Genomic DNA, 16,550 nt, shown 5'->3' on the forward strand with positions numbered 1-16,550 from the left:
CCAGATCCCCTTATGCCCTGGCTATCTTCATCTCTTGTGCTGAAGGATGAAGAACCTTTAGTGTCATTAACCATGTCATTATTCCAGTCCATATGCTTTTCAGCCTTGTTATGATTGAAAATTCCATCAAAGAATGTTTCTAAATTTTGCATGAAAATTTGATTCCTCAAAGAATGCTGGTGCTGGACCTTTTCTTCCAGCCAGTTTATTTGCAACCTTCAAGTAGTAGCTGTTCTGTAAAGTATATCATCCACCTGTAATGAATTTCCTCATCTCAAACCTCTTATAATGAGGTATTTTACACTTGTGTTACTAGTAGCAATCTTTCTACATGTATGTCTATAATGATCTTAAAATGTTTTTAGCAATGTTTTTAGCAACATCACTGGGTTCAATCTTGTAGCTCCTTAATACACAAGTTTCTCCAGTTTTGAAGCAATCGGCAATCACTGTTCTTGACTGGTTTATGGAATAAGAGAAAATAAAGTACCAAAAAGTACTACTAACTCCCATGAAATGTACATAGTTTGGTTGCAATTCCTACCCTCAAAGTGCTTTGCACATGTGAAACTGTGAGAGAAATGGCACATTTCTCCACATAGTACTTGGAGAAGAGATTCTTGTTAGTATTGTTCCCCTTTCCCTATCCTGCACTATCTCCCACAGTGTTTTGACTATAGGAAACATTGTCATTGCCAGGATTGGTAGATTGCTAGTCTGCATGATTTCACCATCTCCCTCCATCTTCCTTGGCCTATGACTGTGGCTGGCCACAAAACAAAATTGAAGAGAAGCAGCAAAATTGCTTGAATTGAATCCATTCTGGGGCACAGAAAGGGCATGATTTGCAGCTCCCACTGCTAACTTTGGTAAATTTTGTTATGGCTCCTTAAGCAATTTAAACAGTGCATTGCCCTAAGAAGTGAGCTATTGTTTGTGTGAGCTCATGAGTTATTGGAAGCAGAGGTGATGCTGTTCTGTAAATAAAAAGGAATAGACATGACAATAAATGTTTCTATTCATAACAGTTTGCATACTTGCACAGTATGTGCCTTCATCCAGTATCTTCACGTGTAAGGATAAAGCCTGAAATGATCATTTCCTTCTATTAGTTACATGTTGCTCACTTTCCCAGATATTTCTGTCAGGAGCAGATAAACTGCTAGTTGAAGAGCTTGGAATGTTTAGGGTGTCTGTTTGTACCTCAGAACACCTAGTGAAACTCAATTTGTATGAACATTCTACTCCAATTTACACATGGTTGAGTCCCTTGACCAAATTATCTATTTCTGCCCCAGACACCCAGTAAGGATAGTAGCAAAACTACGTGTATCTCTTCCAGGAGGAAATTATCATTTCAGCTTCTGAAAAGCCAGGTGAACATCCAGATACAGACCTTGAAGCATACTAGTAACAAGTGGCCACCACTCAGCTCAGACACTCAGTCTCTTTCTGCTGTTTCTTTTCATGTTACCATTAGTTTTGGAGCTATGAATTCTCACTGAACACACAATTAATCTCTGCATTGTGGTTACTAGCAATAGCGTTTTGACAAAGGAAAGGTGTCCTATCATCAAGATATGGGCCATGTCTACCACATTGCTTTTCTTGAGAAAGGGGAGAAGGACACAGTGATATTAACTAAGGTTAAAGTTGCCAAAGGTTTTATATTCTTCACATGGGTGGGAGAGGTACTTCCAGATCAACATGTTTTACCCTCTTTAATGTCTACCCCCCTCCTGGAAATCCATAAAAAAAAAAATGATTATCTGGGAAATACACAGTGAACAAACCTTGTTCTGTTGAAGTCAAAGACAGTTGCAGTGAATATCAGGAGGCTTAGCATCTCCTATAATGTTAAAAAGTTTTGAAAATGTGGCACTAAAACTATAGTCTTATAAAACCTACTTCCTGTTAAATACAGTCATCCTGTGTTCTTTCACAGAGCATATATTCCTATTGTCACTGTAGTAACAAACAGTTATTGGATGTATGAGCTTGTAACTATGTAACTACTTTAAATCTTAAAGATAAGTTTACAAAAGATGATATACTTGATAACAGTAAACATATAGTCATAAAAAATAACCTGTTCCTTTCCCCCCAAATTAAAACACTTAAAAGTCTAAGGATATATCGATGCCCTTCAGGTGTATGTTTCTCATACCAAATTCAGTGGATAGTGAAAAACTAGCATAGCAAAAAAAATGAAAAACAAACAAACCAAAACCCCATTTTTTTTCTTCTTTAACACAGGTTTGTTTGTGGCTGCTTTTCTTACTCCCAAGGGCCAAGTATGATCACCTTTCTGCTTGCAAGTAGTCAACACTTATTTTGACACTAGGAATAACGCATACTGCTAATCCTCTTGAAGAAGATAATCTGAAGAAGAGAATGCCAGAGCACATACCAAATCATATCAACAGAACAGGGTTAGAGAAGATACAAAGGAAGTGGGGGTAGGAGTGGGGAGATTTGATAACTCAACATTGATTGCACACTTTTAAAAAAATTCAATAGGTACCTTGATGAATTTGCAGGTTCATAGGTTCAGGAAGTGAGAACACTGATGATGCAGTGAGATAAAATGGGGAAATTCAATGGCTTCACTACTGCCAGAATGGGTAGGCCACGTTCCTGTCTCCCACGTGTAACATAAGGTACCCCTATTTCTTTCTTGTCATCCTTTCTAGTGTTGCTCTGGCACTCATCACATTTCCCTTCCCCTTCCTCTAATGCTGGCACGGTATCAATGATTTATTCCCAACCTCCACTTAGCACCACAACTTAATTGCAACTAAAGAGTATCCTGAATACTTCCAAAATGCTTTAGTGTCCCCTCCCAAACTCCCACATACACTGACTGCAGCTTGCACAGATGTGCATTAGGAACCTGAAAGAAAATTTACATTCCCTTTATTTCTATGCTATGTTTTGAATCTCTACTATCAGTAGCAGAAGAAGGAAGAAAAACTAGACCTGTCAGGTCCCCCGTTTTCACCTCTGCTCCCTATGTAGGAGGAATCAGGAACTGCAAAAAACAACCAGCTTTGTCTTTCACATGTTTTCGACCATGAAAGGAACAGGCATCATATTGCTTTACTATATCAAGGTTTATGAAAGATCTGATCTTTGTTTTTATATAAAATTTATGAGCACTCATGTTTATCGTATCTGTAGCCTTTTCCTCTCTTGCACAATATCAGAAATTGCAGAAGGGGGGTTGGGGTGGAAGGAATGAAACTTTTTGGTGTAATTTCAACATTTCCTTTTTCATGAAAGTCAGCCTCAATGCATGTGAAAATTCCTCTTTAACTGTAGAAGATATACACTACTGACAGATTATTTAGAGGTAAATGTGAAAGGGGACAGGCTAATAATTCTTTAGGCTAACTATAAAATATGGGAATGCTTTACAGCTGACACTGTGAGTATATCAACCCAGTAATTGGATGCACGTGTTAGTAGCAGTAAAAAGGCACTGTCCAGTTGTCCACCTTACATGGGAATCTACTTTGAGTGTATTCTTTGATTTACTGTTGCAATTAGAACTGAATGTTCAAAGAAAGAACACAAGTAACCCAATTTAAAAGCAAAGAGTGCCTTTAAAGCTATTATTTAGCGTGTGACCAGGCTTACTTGCAACCATTTAATTCCCCTGCAATTTCCATTTGTTGCACTGTACATATGAAGTAGCACAACCAGTTTTAATAATGCATTTAGCTAATGATTTAATATCTATCCAGTGCTTAAAATATAACTGATTTTTTTTTCCTCATACACCTTCCCTTGAAGATATTCATTTTCTTCATAAAAACAGAGAGCTTTCCTGTGCTGGATTTTCAAAACTTCATGTAACAGTGTTTCCTGTCTCCCATTTACTATGTAGTAAGAAATATTTTACAACAAATTGGCTCTAGCAACAAAAACAATTAATACAGAGAGGAAAGGATCTTTTCAAGTCACAAAACTTATGCTTACAAGTACCATTATTAGTTCTTTGTGTTCAAGGTATCTGAACAATGAAAGGCTGCAAGATATGAAAGTATTGCATCAAAATAATTTGTTGAAGTACAGGAAGGATTTTATTATTATTATTATTAATAATAATAAATACATGCAATGAGACTAGTATATTTCTACCTACCTAGTAACCAAGACACTTATATGTGGTCATATTACTCAAATGCATCCTCCATTTCTGATCTGATATTTAGCTTTCCTTAGCCCGAAGTAAGCAAAGCTTACTTCCATAGAGTCTCATCAAGTTGACAATGCTGATAAACCTTCAAACTATTTATGCTATTCAAAGTGTCAGAAGTCACTACATGATAAACCACAGAATATTAGGATAAGACAGTTCAGTGTCTTATGGCAGCTGCAAGAAATGGTACCACAATGTACAAACTGAAATGTCAACTCAGTGCTGTTTTGGGAAGGAAAGAACTCTAAGACCTTGATTCAGAAAACTTCAGAAAACTGAGAAAACAAACGAAAACAAGACATGAAGGAAGCATTAGAACAAGTCCAAGCTGACTGAATTATTTGTTGACACTATTGCTACCATCCAAATATCAGGCTTATGAATAAAAATGCAATACTGTTTTTTTTTTTTTTTTTTTTTTTTTTTTTTTTTTTTTTTTTCCCATTAAGAACCTTACCAATGTGATTTTATTACTCGATTAGAGGAAAGGTCTGGAAACCTCCATGAGAGGAGATGTAGCTCTATGTTCATATAAGTACCCACTGTTTTTAACTTAAGACACACAGGTTAACAAGTTTTGCTAATAGGATGTTTTTTCCTTTTCTGGAATGAGAGGCTCTGTGGAAGAAATGAAAACTCCCCTATTGCAGAATCTGACTGAACTCCCATTTGAAGTGAAAAGACCCCTCTTCACACACACAGCTCAAAGACATATGAAAGTCATCTTTATTTCAAAACAGAGGATTTTATGCTATGAGTGAATGCATCCAAGATGTTTCAAAAGTGTAAGCAGATTCTATAGCACTCACTCAACTAACACCATCTTCAAGGGAAGTTTTGACTGAGCCATACCTGAGAATCATCCCATTAAATCAGCAGTATGGCATCTCTGAGCCTGTATGCATCTTTCTCTCACTCTTCTGAGGTTTTAAGGACAAACTTTTAATTGCCCCAACTGTTCATTTATTTATTTATTTTTCTCCCCAAGAGGTTATAAGTTAGATTTATGAAGACAAAAAGACTTCTTACAACTGTATATTTTGAACAGATTTATGACAGGGCTACAGTATCAGCATGGAGGGTCCACAAGGCAGAAATGCAGTAAGGATAACAGGAGAGTGTCATGTAGACATTAAATAGTACAATTCTTTCCACATTCATAAATCCTAAGTGCCTATGGTTGTACCCTGCTGGTTATAAATTATGTAACTGAGTTCTGCAGGGAAAAAAAAAAAAAAAAAAAAAGAAACCTGGAGTGAGAAGTCATCTCCATAAAAACACACATTTCATATTAAAGAAAAAGAAAAACAAGATTCAACTTACTAACTTACTTCACTGAGACAGCATTATTTCTTATTTTAAACCATTTTAATTGGTAACAAAATAAAATATCTCTTATAGAGTAAAACAACAAAACACATATGACTACTAATTAGTCTTTAGAAAAATAGAGAAAAGTCCTCACATTAATTTACAAACACCAGCTTGTGAGGAATTGATAAACCCAAACAGCTAGCTTAACCATGTCCAGAAGCAAAAGAATGTATTTTACCAAGTATTCTAATCTGTTTTGAACTGTACATCTGAGATTAATGTACCAACAAAGCTTTGAGGTATACTAAAAAAAAAAAAAAAAAGAAAGAGTATCAAACTGAGTATACTTAATCGGAACACTTTTGATGTGTGTGTACACAATCCAATATATACTATAAACCTGTATTTACATGTCATGCATACACTTAAAATCCTCATTAGCAATGTTCAGCATTTCTAGCAATTAGTCATTGTCTACAATCTTTTGGCCTACAGAGCAAGCCTTGAAACTGTCTTGCTATTATTCATTATATTGCTAATCTAATCCCACACTGACTATAGCAAAATGAAAGACTGCCAAGGACTTCAGGAGATACTAAAGCCATTCATAAAAGATAATTGCATACTCAGGGGAAAAGCCTGGAGTAGGTTAGCTTGTGAGCAGTAGCTAATTATTTCTTGCTAGCTCTCTCAGTGAAAACACTTGTTCTGCAACTGCAGTGCTTTTGCACTGTTTGGATTAATCCACTTCGGATGCTCAGAAGGCCATTTAATAGCCTCCCACCTGGTGTAAGACCCTTTAGCTTTGCTTGAGCCAAATTAGTCCACAGAGCTGAGGACCCAGCCCCTTGTCTACCTACTTTGAGCAGAGGTGACACCAGACAGTGTCTGTGCCGCCATCTACCGTAGGTTTTGCATAGCACTGCTTGGTCCAAAACTCGCAGGAATCGATCTAGTAATTCTTCCCTCTAATGGGCAGTCTCAATGACATGGACTACACTCCCTAAATATCTACCTGAATAACAGCTTTACCCTGTAATCCTCGCTCAGGCAGAACTCCCACTACGGACTGCATGTTAGCTGCTGCTAGTTAACCATTGCTTATTGTGTTACCACTCTTCACCTACTACAATCTGTGCTGTAAATTTGAAGCCCATGTGCTTCTTAGCACTATTTATGGTTGCCTTAAAAGTCGATTAAAAATAATATAACACTCAATAATGTGTTCAAATTTCCTGGATGCAGTTTATCACAAGTATCATGCAGCCCAGTGCATGACGACCATATTATATCATGAAGCCTAGTGCATGACGACCATTAAACCCAAATATTCACCATCTTCAAGAAAGCTTTCTAGGTGCAAATCAGGTCAGAATCTGCACCATGCAGTTCTCTCCAAGTTTACATATGGCTAAAGCTATTGTTGGTCATCCCAGATGTCAAGTTACAGCAATTTACTTTTTTAAATTACACTTTAGAGGTGTTCCCCCCCCCCCCCCCCCCCCCCCAAAAATACTTAAGACTCCAGAAAGCAGCGCAGCTGTCCTTGTTCATATACACAAATGATCCTACCAAGGAAAGGGATTTCACAGCTGTGGTGCTGAGGGACATGAGGGACAAACTATCACTAAAATGTTACTCTTTGAGAACAAAACTCCAGTTGCAAGGAACAATAAAACCAGACCTAAAAAGCATCCTGCTTTTATCTGGAGATACACACACTCCATTTCTCCTAAATGCTGCAAGTTCTCCTAGCTTCCTGACAGTGTGTTCAGAAGCCACCTCTGTTCCCATTACCCTGTAGGTAGAGAAAGGCCGATGGAAAAGTTCCAAGCAATCAAGTCGGAAAACATCTGCCAAAGTAAACTTTTATTTAGTGCACTTTACACAATATTTATAGAGCAAATCTAAGGATGCTGTCTGAGCCATTTTAAAGGCTGGGGACTAAGTTCTATTTTCTGAATGTTTATTCTGACTTTCTCTAACTGTTCTTCTTACTTGACAGTACTTAATTGGCAGTCAGCCATGAAAGCTGTTGTCTAATTACACAACATATCATGATCTTAGAGACCTACAGATAAGGCTTTACTGCAGCATAAATGGACTTTAAACATTAGCATATGAGAAAAAGAAAATTAGCCTCCAAATTAGATTTCAAACAAAGTCTTGTGTGTCAATAGTAACTGTTATTTGTTTAGGAAAGCGTGATTTTGAAGGAGGAACTTCTATTAAAGACTAAATAGCCTTTAACATTAAACAGGCTACAACTTAGTGTGTTGGCTGGCTATCCCCTTATGCATGGCAGAAATTTGTTCACATGTAATTACACATTTTAGACTATCTTAATGATACTACATATTTGCATGGAATCAGCCCAGCTAGAGATTATGGCAGCACTCTGATTACACAGCTACATGGAAGTGATGAAAAGCACAGATTTTGTGAATCACTTGCAACATTTTGCTACAGACACCCTTGAAATTAAGGCATGGTAAATGTCTACATGAATGGTCTCAGCTTATGTGCAGAAAACACAATTTCACACTGCAAGTTATAGTGCGTGTTAGAGGAAGATATAACTGTTTGACTTGTCTTCTGCTAGCTAAAGTGTAATCTTGTGTTTAAAGATGTTGTTGTATCACACTGTGGGGTCAGCGAGTTACATGCCCTAGGACGATGGGAGTCTTTTCTTCGCTACTTGTAAACTTGAAAGACAGGATACATCTATGTGTAACACAACCATTGGTTTGCATTTATATGAAAACATAACAAAACAAAACACAACATTCTTCACCCCTTATGTAGATATTCTGCAGTTGTGAAGAATAGCCAGGATATCACCCAGAATGCCTGTTCTCTTTCTGGTACACTGTCTAGAACTCTAGGAAAAATGAATCACATCCCAGAGTTACAGGGAGTTGTTCATGCACATAGATCAAGAGTAGAAAGATGTATATGTACATTGCAGATTATGCTACCTCTTCTTCAGAAACTCATGCAGATTATGATACCTCTTCTTCAGAAACTCATGCATGTGTGCAACTTTACTCGGTAAATAATTCTGCAGGCTAAGTGGGGCTGCTCAGATGAGCATTTACTTCTCTGAATATACTGTTGTCAATTTGGCCCGTTACAGACTGTGCTGCAGGAATATTCTACACAGCATGGCTCTGTGTTTTCAGTGATGCACACAATGTTTGCAGAATCCAGTTTGAGGGGAATCACGCTATCCTCTGCAAATACAAGTTATCAAAGAAATACAGGGCTAGGACCTAGTTCCACAAGCACCCATTGAAGTGAAACCTTCATCATAGATCTTTCTTTCAAGAATTTGGCTTCCTATGAAATATAAAAGGGAAGTGGTAAGATTTGGCTGCCTTGATATCTAAAGCCTTTACAAACATTAAGCATATGACAGAGTATGAATGTGCCAGGTGGAGCAAGTGAAACAGTGACATGATACATCAGCTCTCTCCTCCCTGCTTGTACGCCTGTATTATGGGTATTTAATAGAAATACAGTGGAATTAACAGTAATGCCTACCATACAGCAGGGCAACCTGCTGAAATATTCCATACTTTACACATTAGCTAACAGGGGAGCTACTTAAGTCACTTTAAGTTGTTTTAAATTAACGGGAGATTTATCCTCAGGTTTTTCTGTATTTATGAAAAACAACCCAAGAACCAAGGAGCAGTTCTCCACCAGCGGAACAAGTCATAGTGCTTACTCCAACACTTGCATAACAGAGCTTACTTTTGCAGCACTATAGTGGGATGCAGTCACTTAAGAGTTACAATGCAATATATTGTGATTTACTACAATTGCTTCAGTTTGAGACTGCACAGGCAAGAAAACCGAATAAATGTTACATTTCTAGCACTGACAGCCAGAAATACATTACCAGAAGCACGCTATTACTAAAAGCCTCATTAGTACCACAGAAAAGCTAGAAAGTACAGCCATGGAAACAGCCATACGGCTTTTACTTTGAAATCATTTCTTCAAGAAAAAAAAAAAAAAAGAAAAAGACAATGAAATGTGTGTGAGGTCTGCGCGAGTCCAGCCCCAGATGTTTACAATGGGGCGCGGAGCAGCACCGAGGCTGCCGCGAACCCGAGCGCAGCGCGGGTGCCAGCGGAGCGGCGGCGGGAGGAAAAGCCCCTTCCCCGGGATCGGGGAGGGGGGGCGCGGGGCAGGCAGCCGCGCTGGGGCTCGGAAAGCGAAGAGCGTGTGTGCACGGGGGGAGATGGGTGCATTGTTTTAATATAGCGTTCTCGTCGAGGCGCGTTAATGACAGGGGATAATTATTTTCAGATGCGGGAGACAATGTCGTCTCCCTCTTCTCTCCCCCCCAACCTTCGCTCCCCCACACGCTCCGCGCCACATCCTTTGCAAATCTTTTCTAATTTGCTCTTCTGCCAGGCAGCGGAGCGAGCGGTGCTCGGCGAAGCCATTTGCAAAGCAAATGCCTGCCGGAGAGCGAGGCAGAGGCGGGCGGGCAGCGGGGTCCCGGCAGAGCCCACCCCACCTCCGCCCCGAGCCCCCTCCCCGGCCCTTTCCCAGCCGGGGGCTCGGGCGCCGGGTTCGGGGGAGCCGCGGCCGGGGGAGCCGGCGTCCGAAGTCGGAGCCGTACTTACTGAAGGGGCAGTTCTCCTTCTTGGTGCCGCTGACCTTGCCGTTCTTCTCGATCTTGAGAAAGTACTTGTTGTAAGAGTAGAGCTTCCTCTTGCGCACGTCGCCTTGGAGGTGATTGTAGCTCCGCACGTGTCTCCCCGCACTGGAAGGAGAGGAGAAGGACGAGGGGAAGGAGGAGGATGATGAAGAAGAAGAGTTGGTGGCCTCCGGGGACAGCATGTCCTGGCCGAGGTCATGGCAGGTGACAGGCACAGAAGACACCAAGAAGAGCAGCAGCAAGCAGCAACAAGGCAGGTGGGAAAAGGCTGAGGCACCATTTGTCAGTATCCATTTGCACATTGTACTGAAACTCTGGGCGCTGGAAAATGTCTTATCAAAAGAAACATACTGGAAGGGTAAAACCTGGTAAAAAGCAAGTGGAGAGCCGGTGGTTGCTGCTTCTGGTTAGATCCCTCTGAGCTCTGATCTGGCCTGAAGTAAGTGCACCAACATCCATAACTCAGGGGACAAATCGCCTCAGAAGTTGCTGCCTTTTAATCCTTCGAGTCCTCCCTCAGAAAAAAGAGCTGTTGGTTTTTTTTGGGGGGGTTGCTGTGGTTAATCCTCTTTCCTTTTTCTCTTCCCCTCCCCACCCCCCCCCCACCACATACACACACACTCCCCAACCTGGTTTGAGACTTCCCAGTAGTTATTTTGTTCTCTTCCTCACTCCTTTCTTCACCATCTTAGATGCAGAAAGGTCTGAAAAATAGATGACAGCAAAGTGAACAACAACAACAACAAAAATAAATAATAACCAGCAGAAAGGGGTGCTGGAAGGGATTTTTCACACACACCCCTTTACACACACACTCGCACTCACACTTTGTGGCTTTGCACCTTCTTCTGATCCCCACCCCCTTGCCTTTTTGCAAATCCCAAACCAGTTGCACAACTCGTCCTTTCTCACTGACAACCCCAGAGGAGGCAGTTTCTTTGTTTTGCTTTGAATTCTCCAGAACAGTATTAAAAAAAAAAAAAAATCCAGAGAGAGAAAGAAAGAAAGAGAGGGAAAAATCCCAACTTGTCTCCCTCCCTTCCCTTCCCTTCCCTTCCCTTTCCTTTTCCCTTCCCTTCCCTCCCCCTTTGGTTGTAAACAGGTTGGAAGCTGTAGCCTAAATGTCAGCGATTACAAGTCAGAGGTGGGATGTGCCTCTGGTGGTCAACCCTTATTTGCAGGGGGTCAAGCAGCGGTGGGACATCTGAAACCCTTTTGCAGTTGGAGCGAGCAGTGCCTGCTGCGGAGGGAGCCTCAGGAGCTGCCCTGGCTTCCTCCGGGCGGCAGCGGCAGCAGCAGCCGCCGCCGCCTTCAGCTCGCTGCTAATTGCTCCTAAAGCGTTCTTCTCCTCGGAGTGCTGGCCACCAGCATGGCTTGGAGACTCATGCCTTACTAATTTCCCTGTCTTACGGGCTGAACCAATCCCCTCCAGGGAGGCTACCTTCCCCCTTCGCCCCCCCCTCCAAGGAAAGAAAGAAAGAGAGAAAGAAAGAAAGAAAGAAAGAAAAAAAAAAAAAAAAAAAAAAAGAACTTGTTTTCTAGCGGAGGATTTTATTTTATTTTTTGGCAGTGAAGTGCTTGAGAAAGCCACCTGGAGCTTGTTGCCTGCTAGATCTCCCCCTCCCCCCTGCTGGAGGAGGGGTTGGTGGAGGGGCTGGAAAGAAGTATATACTACAGGCAGACCCTGGAAAAGCAGATTATATGCTGGTCGGAGAGAGTAAAAAGGGAAGAGACATAATTAGCTCCTTTTCCTTCTTCTTTGCCAGCTTCCATGGAGGTCTTTCTCCCTCCTTTAATGAATCACTGATTTCTCGCTTCCGTTGCTGAAATAAAAAGTTCACACTTTAGCCTGCTCTTCCTTTTAAGCCTCTCAAGATTTATTGTGTCTCTTTCCCCACCCTCACCCTCCTTGTCTCAAAAGAAATCGGGGCCCTAAGTGACCATTTTCTAATTGCTAACATGAGTCATTTACCGAATCACGCGTCTGACTTCAAAGCAAAAGGGGCTTTATTGGGATTGCAAAGGTTTCCCCATAAAATCTGTCTGAATGTTTTGCTGTCTTTTTTTTTTTTTTTTTTTTTTTTTTTTTTTCATTAATTAATGCAGTTTCCTTTGCCAGAAAGAAACACATTTTCCATTCCAAGGCTATTTTAAAGCGATTTTTCAAGCTATTATTTTCCTGGAGGGGCATATGTTGTTGGTTTTTCCTTTGATTCTGTCTCTCCTAATGGATTTGTCATTTCACATACTGAATGTTATGACAGATTCATATTTCTATCCCGTCACTGAACTGTCAGCTTTCCCAGTAATTAACAGGCATCTTCCATATGATGTACTATCTTTTAACACCATAACAAGGGATCAGGGACTGACAGGATATGGGTGAGCATGCTAGACGTCGAATGTTGGTTCATTATTCAGTATTGTAAAATAACTGTTTTGGAATGCAAGTAGGTGGAACATTCACTAAGAGGACAGAGCAGCAGAGAAGTGAACCAGTGCAGAAACACAGGGAGTTACTCAATATGTAAAACCAAAACTTTTTTTGAAATACAGGCAGTTTAATAATGCAGATCAGTGGAATGCAATGGAAAACCGCCTGTGCAATTACATGTGGCATTTGGAGTCAGTCTTAATTTAAACAACAGAAAATCCAGAAAGGAACAAATAGTTCTAAAATTAGACTGATTCATTAGATTAGGATGTTAAATATATTGTTAACTTCACAACAGAAATTAGAAATGATTTTCTCCAATTATGGTGTTTATTCTGGAGAGAGTTAGCTCTTAAATTTATGTTCTCAGCTTCTGGGGGTGACATTTAAACAGCCTTAAAAATGAAACCATTTAATGTTAGAATCAATATGTTTTATGATGTTGTTTATGGTACTTCAGAGTATTTATTCTGCACGTATTTGCACTGAGTGCAGAGCATTTCAGAAAATTTTTGGTGAATCTGACTTAGGCTTTTCTTTTGTAGCAACTAATAAAAAAAGAAATAAAAACTAAATGAAAAGCAAAAGCCTACTTCTTGGTGAATGCCTGACAGCTTACGTGTATGTCTGCAAAGCTACTGTCAATGTTCACTTGCTGTTCAGGTCATGAATACAATATATTATCTCTAAAACTGAAGTGCTTTTGATTCCAGCAGATTAAAGAATAAATAAATGCCATAATGTTTTAAAAATATACATTTGAAGAAACCTTTAATTTCTGTGTTTTTTTTTTTTTTTTTCTGTCAAAAGCTGAAAAATGCAATGAATTGACATTTTAGGATCTCTGGTGGCAAGAGAAAATAGCAAGGTCAAACAGACATATTTAACCCCAACTCCTCTAAAAACAGGTACTATCTTGAATTGGTTCCTCTCCGGAAGAGGTCTGCTTAAACCTATATCTAGTTTGTGATGGATTGTATATCGATTTTAAAATCTTATGGTTAAATACAAAAGCTACGTGTCCAGAATTTCATATTAAATTTGCTTCTGTCAGGTGCTATATTCAGAGCAGTACTTAAAACTACTTCAACGCATAGGGAATGCGTTTCTATCCCATGTGATGACAGGGAGGGCATTAACAAAACGGAGTCCAAATGAAAAGCTGACATAGCTTTTTAGATTATATCTCATTCTTTTTTTCTACATTCTGTATAGCCTTTCTTTTACAGCACAGTTGAATCCCTAAATACCCCACTACTTTGTATTGTTAGGTCACCTCTTAGGTTAGCCTGAGAAAGCCTGAGAAAAGTTCCACAGGAAAGATGCACTATTTAACGGAATTCAATCTGTCCCAATAGATTTGAATCACTAACATAAATGTATGAATGTAGATTATATCTCTGTAATGAGGCCTGAATCATTCTCAGTTACTTCAAAGGACTGAAATTCAACCTTCCTTTTTAGCAGCAACAATCAGACCTTAATGGGTTCCTTTATTAATTGTTCCATTGCTACGTTTGAAAAGCAGCTACCTTCAGTCTGTGTCCTAGACTAGAAATGGTACCTGCTGCTTCTAAAACAGTGTTTCTGTTTTGACTTCTACTCTCTAAGATTTGGTTTCCTTTTCTGCAATTTTAGAAATGCCGAATAACCTTGACCCACCATGAATGAAATAAAGAAAATCCCTTTCTAAAAACAATGTGCAAAAAGTAGAACATATGTTTTAAGCATTTTCATTTTGTGCTCTTTTATTGCCAAGGAATGTTCAGGGAAACGAATTGCACAGGTGAATGAAAAATAATCTCAACACAATATTTTTTTTTATATTTGTAGCAATTGCTTGTGTCATGTTTTGCCTTTTGATCAGCAAGGGAGGGTTTTGTTGTTGTTGTTTTTCTTTCCTGTGTTAAGTAATTGACTTGAATCCAAGAAGGAGTATTTTAAGGTAGCTGGAATAGATTTTGCCTTGTATGATTTCCCTTAGGCAAGTCTTTATCTTTTCTGGTGTTGTAAATAAGTTCTGTGTATGTCTTTGAGTGTTAATATAATCAGCTAACTCTCAAATATCACCAGCCCCTTAGGTTGGGATGTTAGATAGCAATCATGCCCATTTGCTGCTTACAGTATGACGAGAGATGCACATGCATCTTCTGGTCATGGGACCCAATTCTGTTGTTATTCAAGGTGTTGGGAAATTCACCAATGTTTTCAGTGAGGGAGATCTGGGCTAGGAACCTGACTGATAGAGAGACAGTCCTGTTGGAAGTGAGGCAAGGAATGCCAAATGACAGTGATGGTTCAGATGTCTCCATCTATATGACTAACTGCTGAACTTGGCTGTGTTGCAAAATGCTAATCACAGTTGTGAAGAAAAGGTGGTAGAACATGATGTCCACAATAGCCAGCCAGCAATGAGACAAGCCATTTGATTCAGGTTGCAATGTTGCTTGCTGAAATCTTTATACTGGGTAAAGAGTTTGTGGCCAGCAATAGCAGAGATTAAAGGCCATAGCATTTTTTCTGAATGAACTGTGCCTTAAAGCTTGAAGGTAACTACATCATGGAGCTAGAAGGAAATAATTGTTGCACTTGTTTTCTTCTGAGAAATCTGTGAAATCACTATTGTTATATTTGTCTTCCTTTTTCACCTCATAGCATACCTCCATGCCATTTAAGAAGTGTCCAAATACTAATATTATTCTAATTTTACATATAGAACAAGGTATAAAATAAGTCCTTAAGCTGTCAAAGAGAAAGATTGAAGGAGGTGTATGCCATATACCTCATCCATGTGAAGCTGGAATAAGACATCCAAAGACAGCATCCCATTTCAGCTGCCTGTAGTGGGATTTTGTAGTGTGTGGGATACATGGCTGAGCTCCTCTGTGCACATTCCTTTCAAGCTAAGTATCCAAAACTGGAAAAGAACTCCAGCAGAGTTTACACAGAGTTTAATAAAACGGACATGTCAGCATTTATTTTTTATTTAAAAACCATTTGCATTTCTAGGTCGGACGTAACAGTAGACAAATGCAAAAATAACCTGAGATAAACAGAATTTAGCTAAGGCAAACCTGGTTCCCCCTGAGTATACAGAATCACTGCTGAGAATGGTCAAATGCCTTGCCCATGCTGTTAATAGTCCTCAGGATGGTGCTTACTCTCAGAGACCTGGTAGAAAAACAAAGGGCTGTCTGGGCTAGCACTGCCACTGGCAATATGTAATGATCATCTAGCATATACTATCTCATGTTTTAACACAGAATCAAAATATGGCAACTCTTAGGACTACAAGGGTCATATTCTTCTGAACAGATGTGTGAATTGTGGGATGAGCAGGATTTGGTCATTGTGATTTACCTCATTACTTAGGTTGGATGTGTTTTTCACTCTTGGATGTATTGGAAAAGTTGTCTGAATGATGCACTTCAAGCAGACGATTAAGAAAATTGTTTATTCTTCTTAAAATGCTAATTATGGCTATTCTCTTGGAGTATGTTTATAGTTATGCTATGCCTGGCAAAAGAGATCTATAAATAATGTATGTGTGATGGTTGAAAATATCTGTGTGATTTGTGTTTGATAAATACAGCTTAAAGAAAAAAGTAAAAACATGCATTCTACAGAGGTCATCTAGACTACAGATCCCAGACAATGAGCTGTAGTAGTAGCTATGTGCATGGGTTAGACAGTGACTGTGTTTAGTAATGGTCTGCTGGCAGCCAGTTTTACTTTGCAGAAGAAAAATTAAAAAGGCAATATTTTCAAGGAAAGGATTTGTTTTTCTTTCTAATTTCATACAGAACTAACAAGAATACAGGCCACTTAAATATTTTCTATAAATATGAGTGATTGAGAACAAAACCATAAGAAACTGCCAGGAAGGGGTAAATGCCAGTGAGGTCTGCATAATTCTCCCTCCC

At 39.5% G+C, this 16,550-nt stretch overlaps 1 protein-coding gene across 2 annotated transcripts in view; it reads right to left on the bottom strand.

Annotated features, from left to right (window-relative positions):
* The window catches only part of FGF10 (fibroblast growth factor 10), a 62,928-nt gene extending 52,175 nt beyond the window's left edge, over nucleotides 1–10,753 (bottom strand). For both annotated transcript variants that reach the window (XM_032205961.1, XM_032205960.1), the window contains exon 1: nucleotides 10,159–10,753. In XM_032205961.1, coding sequence (XP_032061852.1) covers nucleotides 10,159–10,495 — 337 coding nt within the window. In that variant the 5' untranslated portion in view covers nucleotides 10,496–10,753. The remainder of the gene's footprint in view (nucleotides 1–10,158) is intronic.
* Nucleotides 10,754–16,550: the final 5,797 nt, after the last annotated feature.

Source organism: Aythya fuligula, chromosome Z (assembly GCF_009819795.1).
Source record: "Aythya fuligula isolate bAytFul2 chromosome Z, bAytFul2.pri, whole genome shotgun sequence".
NCBI classification, from domain to species: domain Eukaryota; kingdom Metazoa; phylum Chordata; class Aves; order Anseriformes; family Anatidae; genus Aythya; species Aythya fuligula.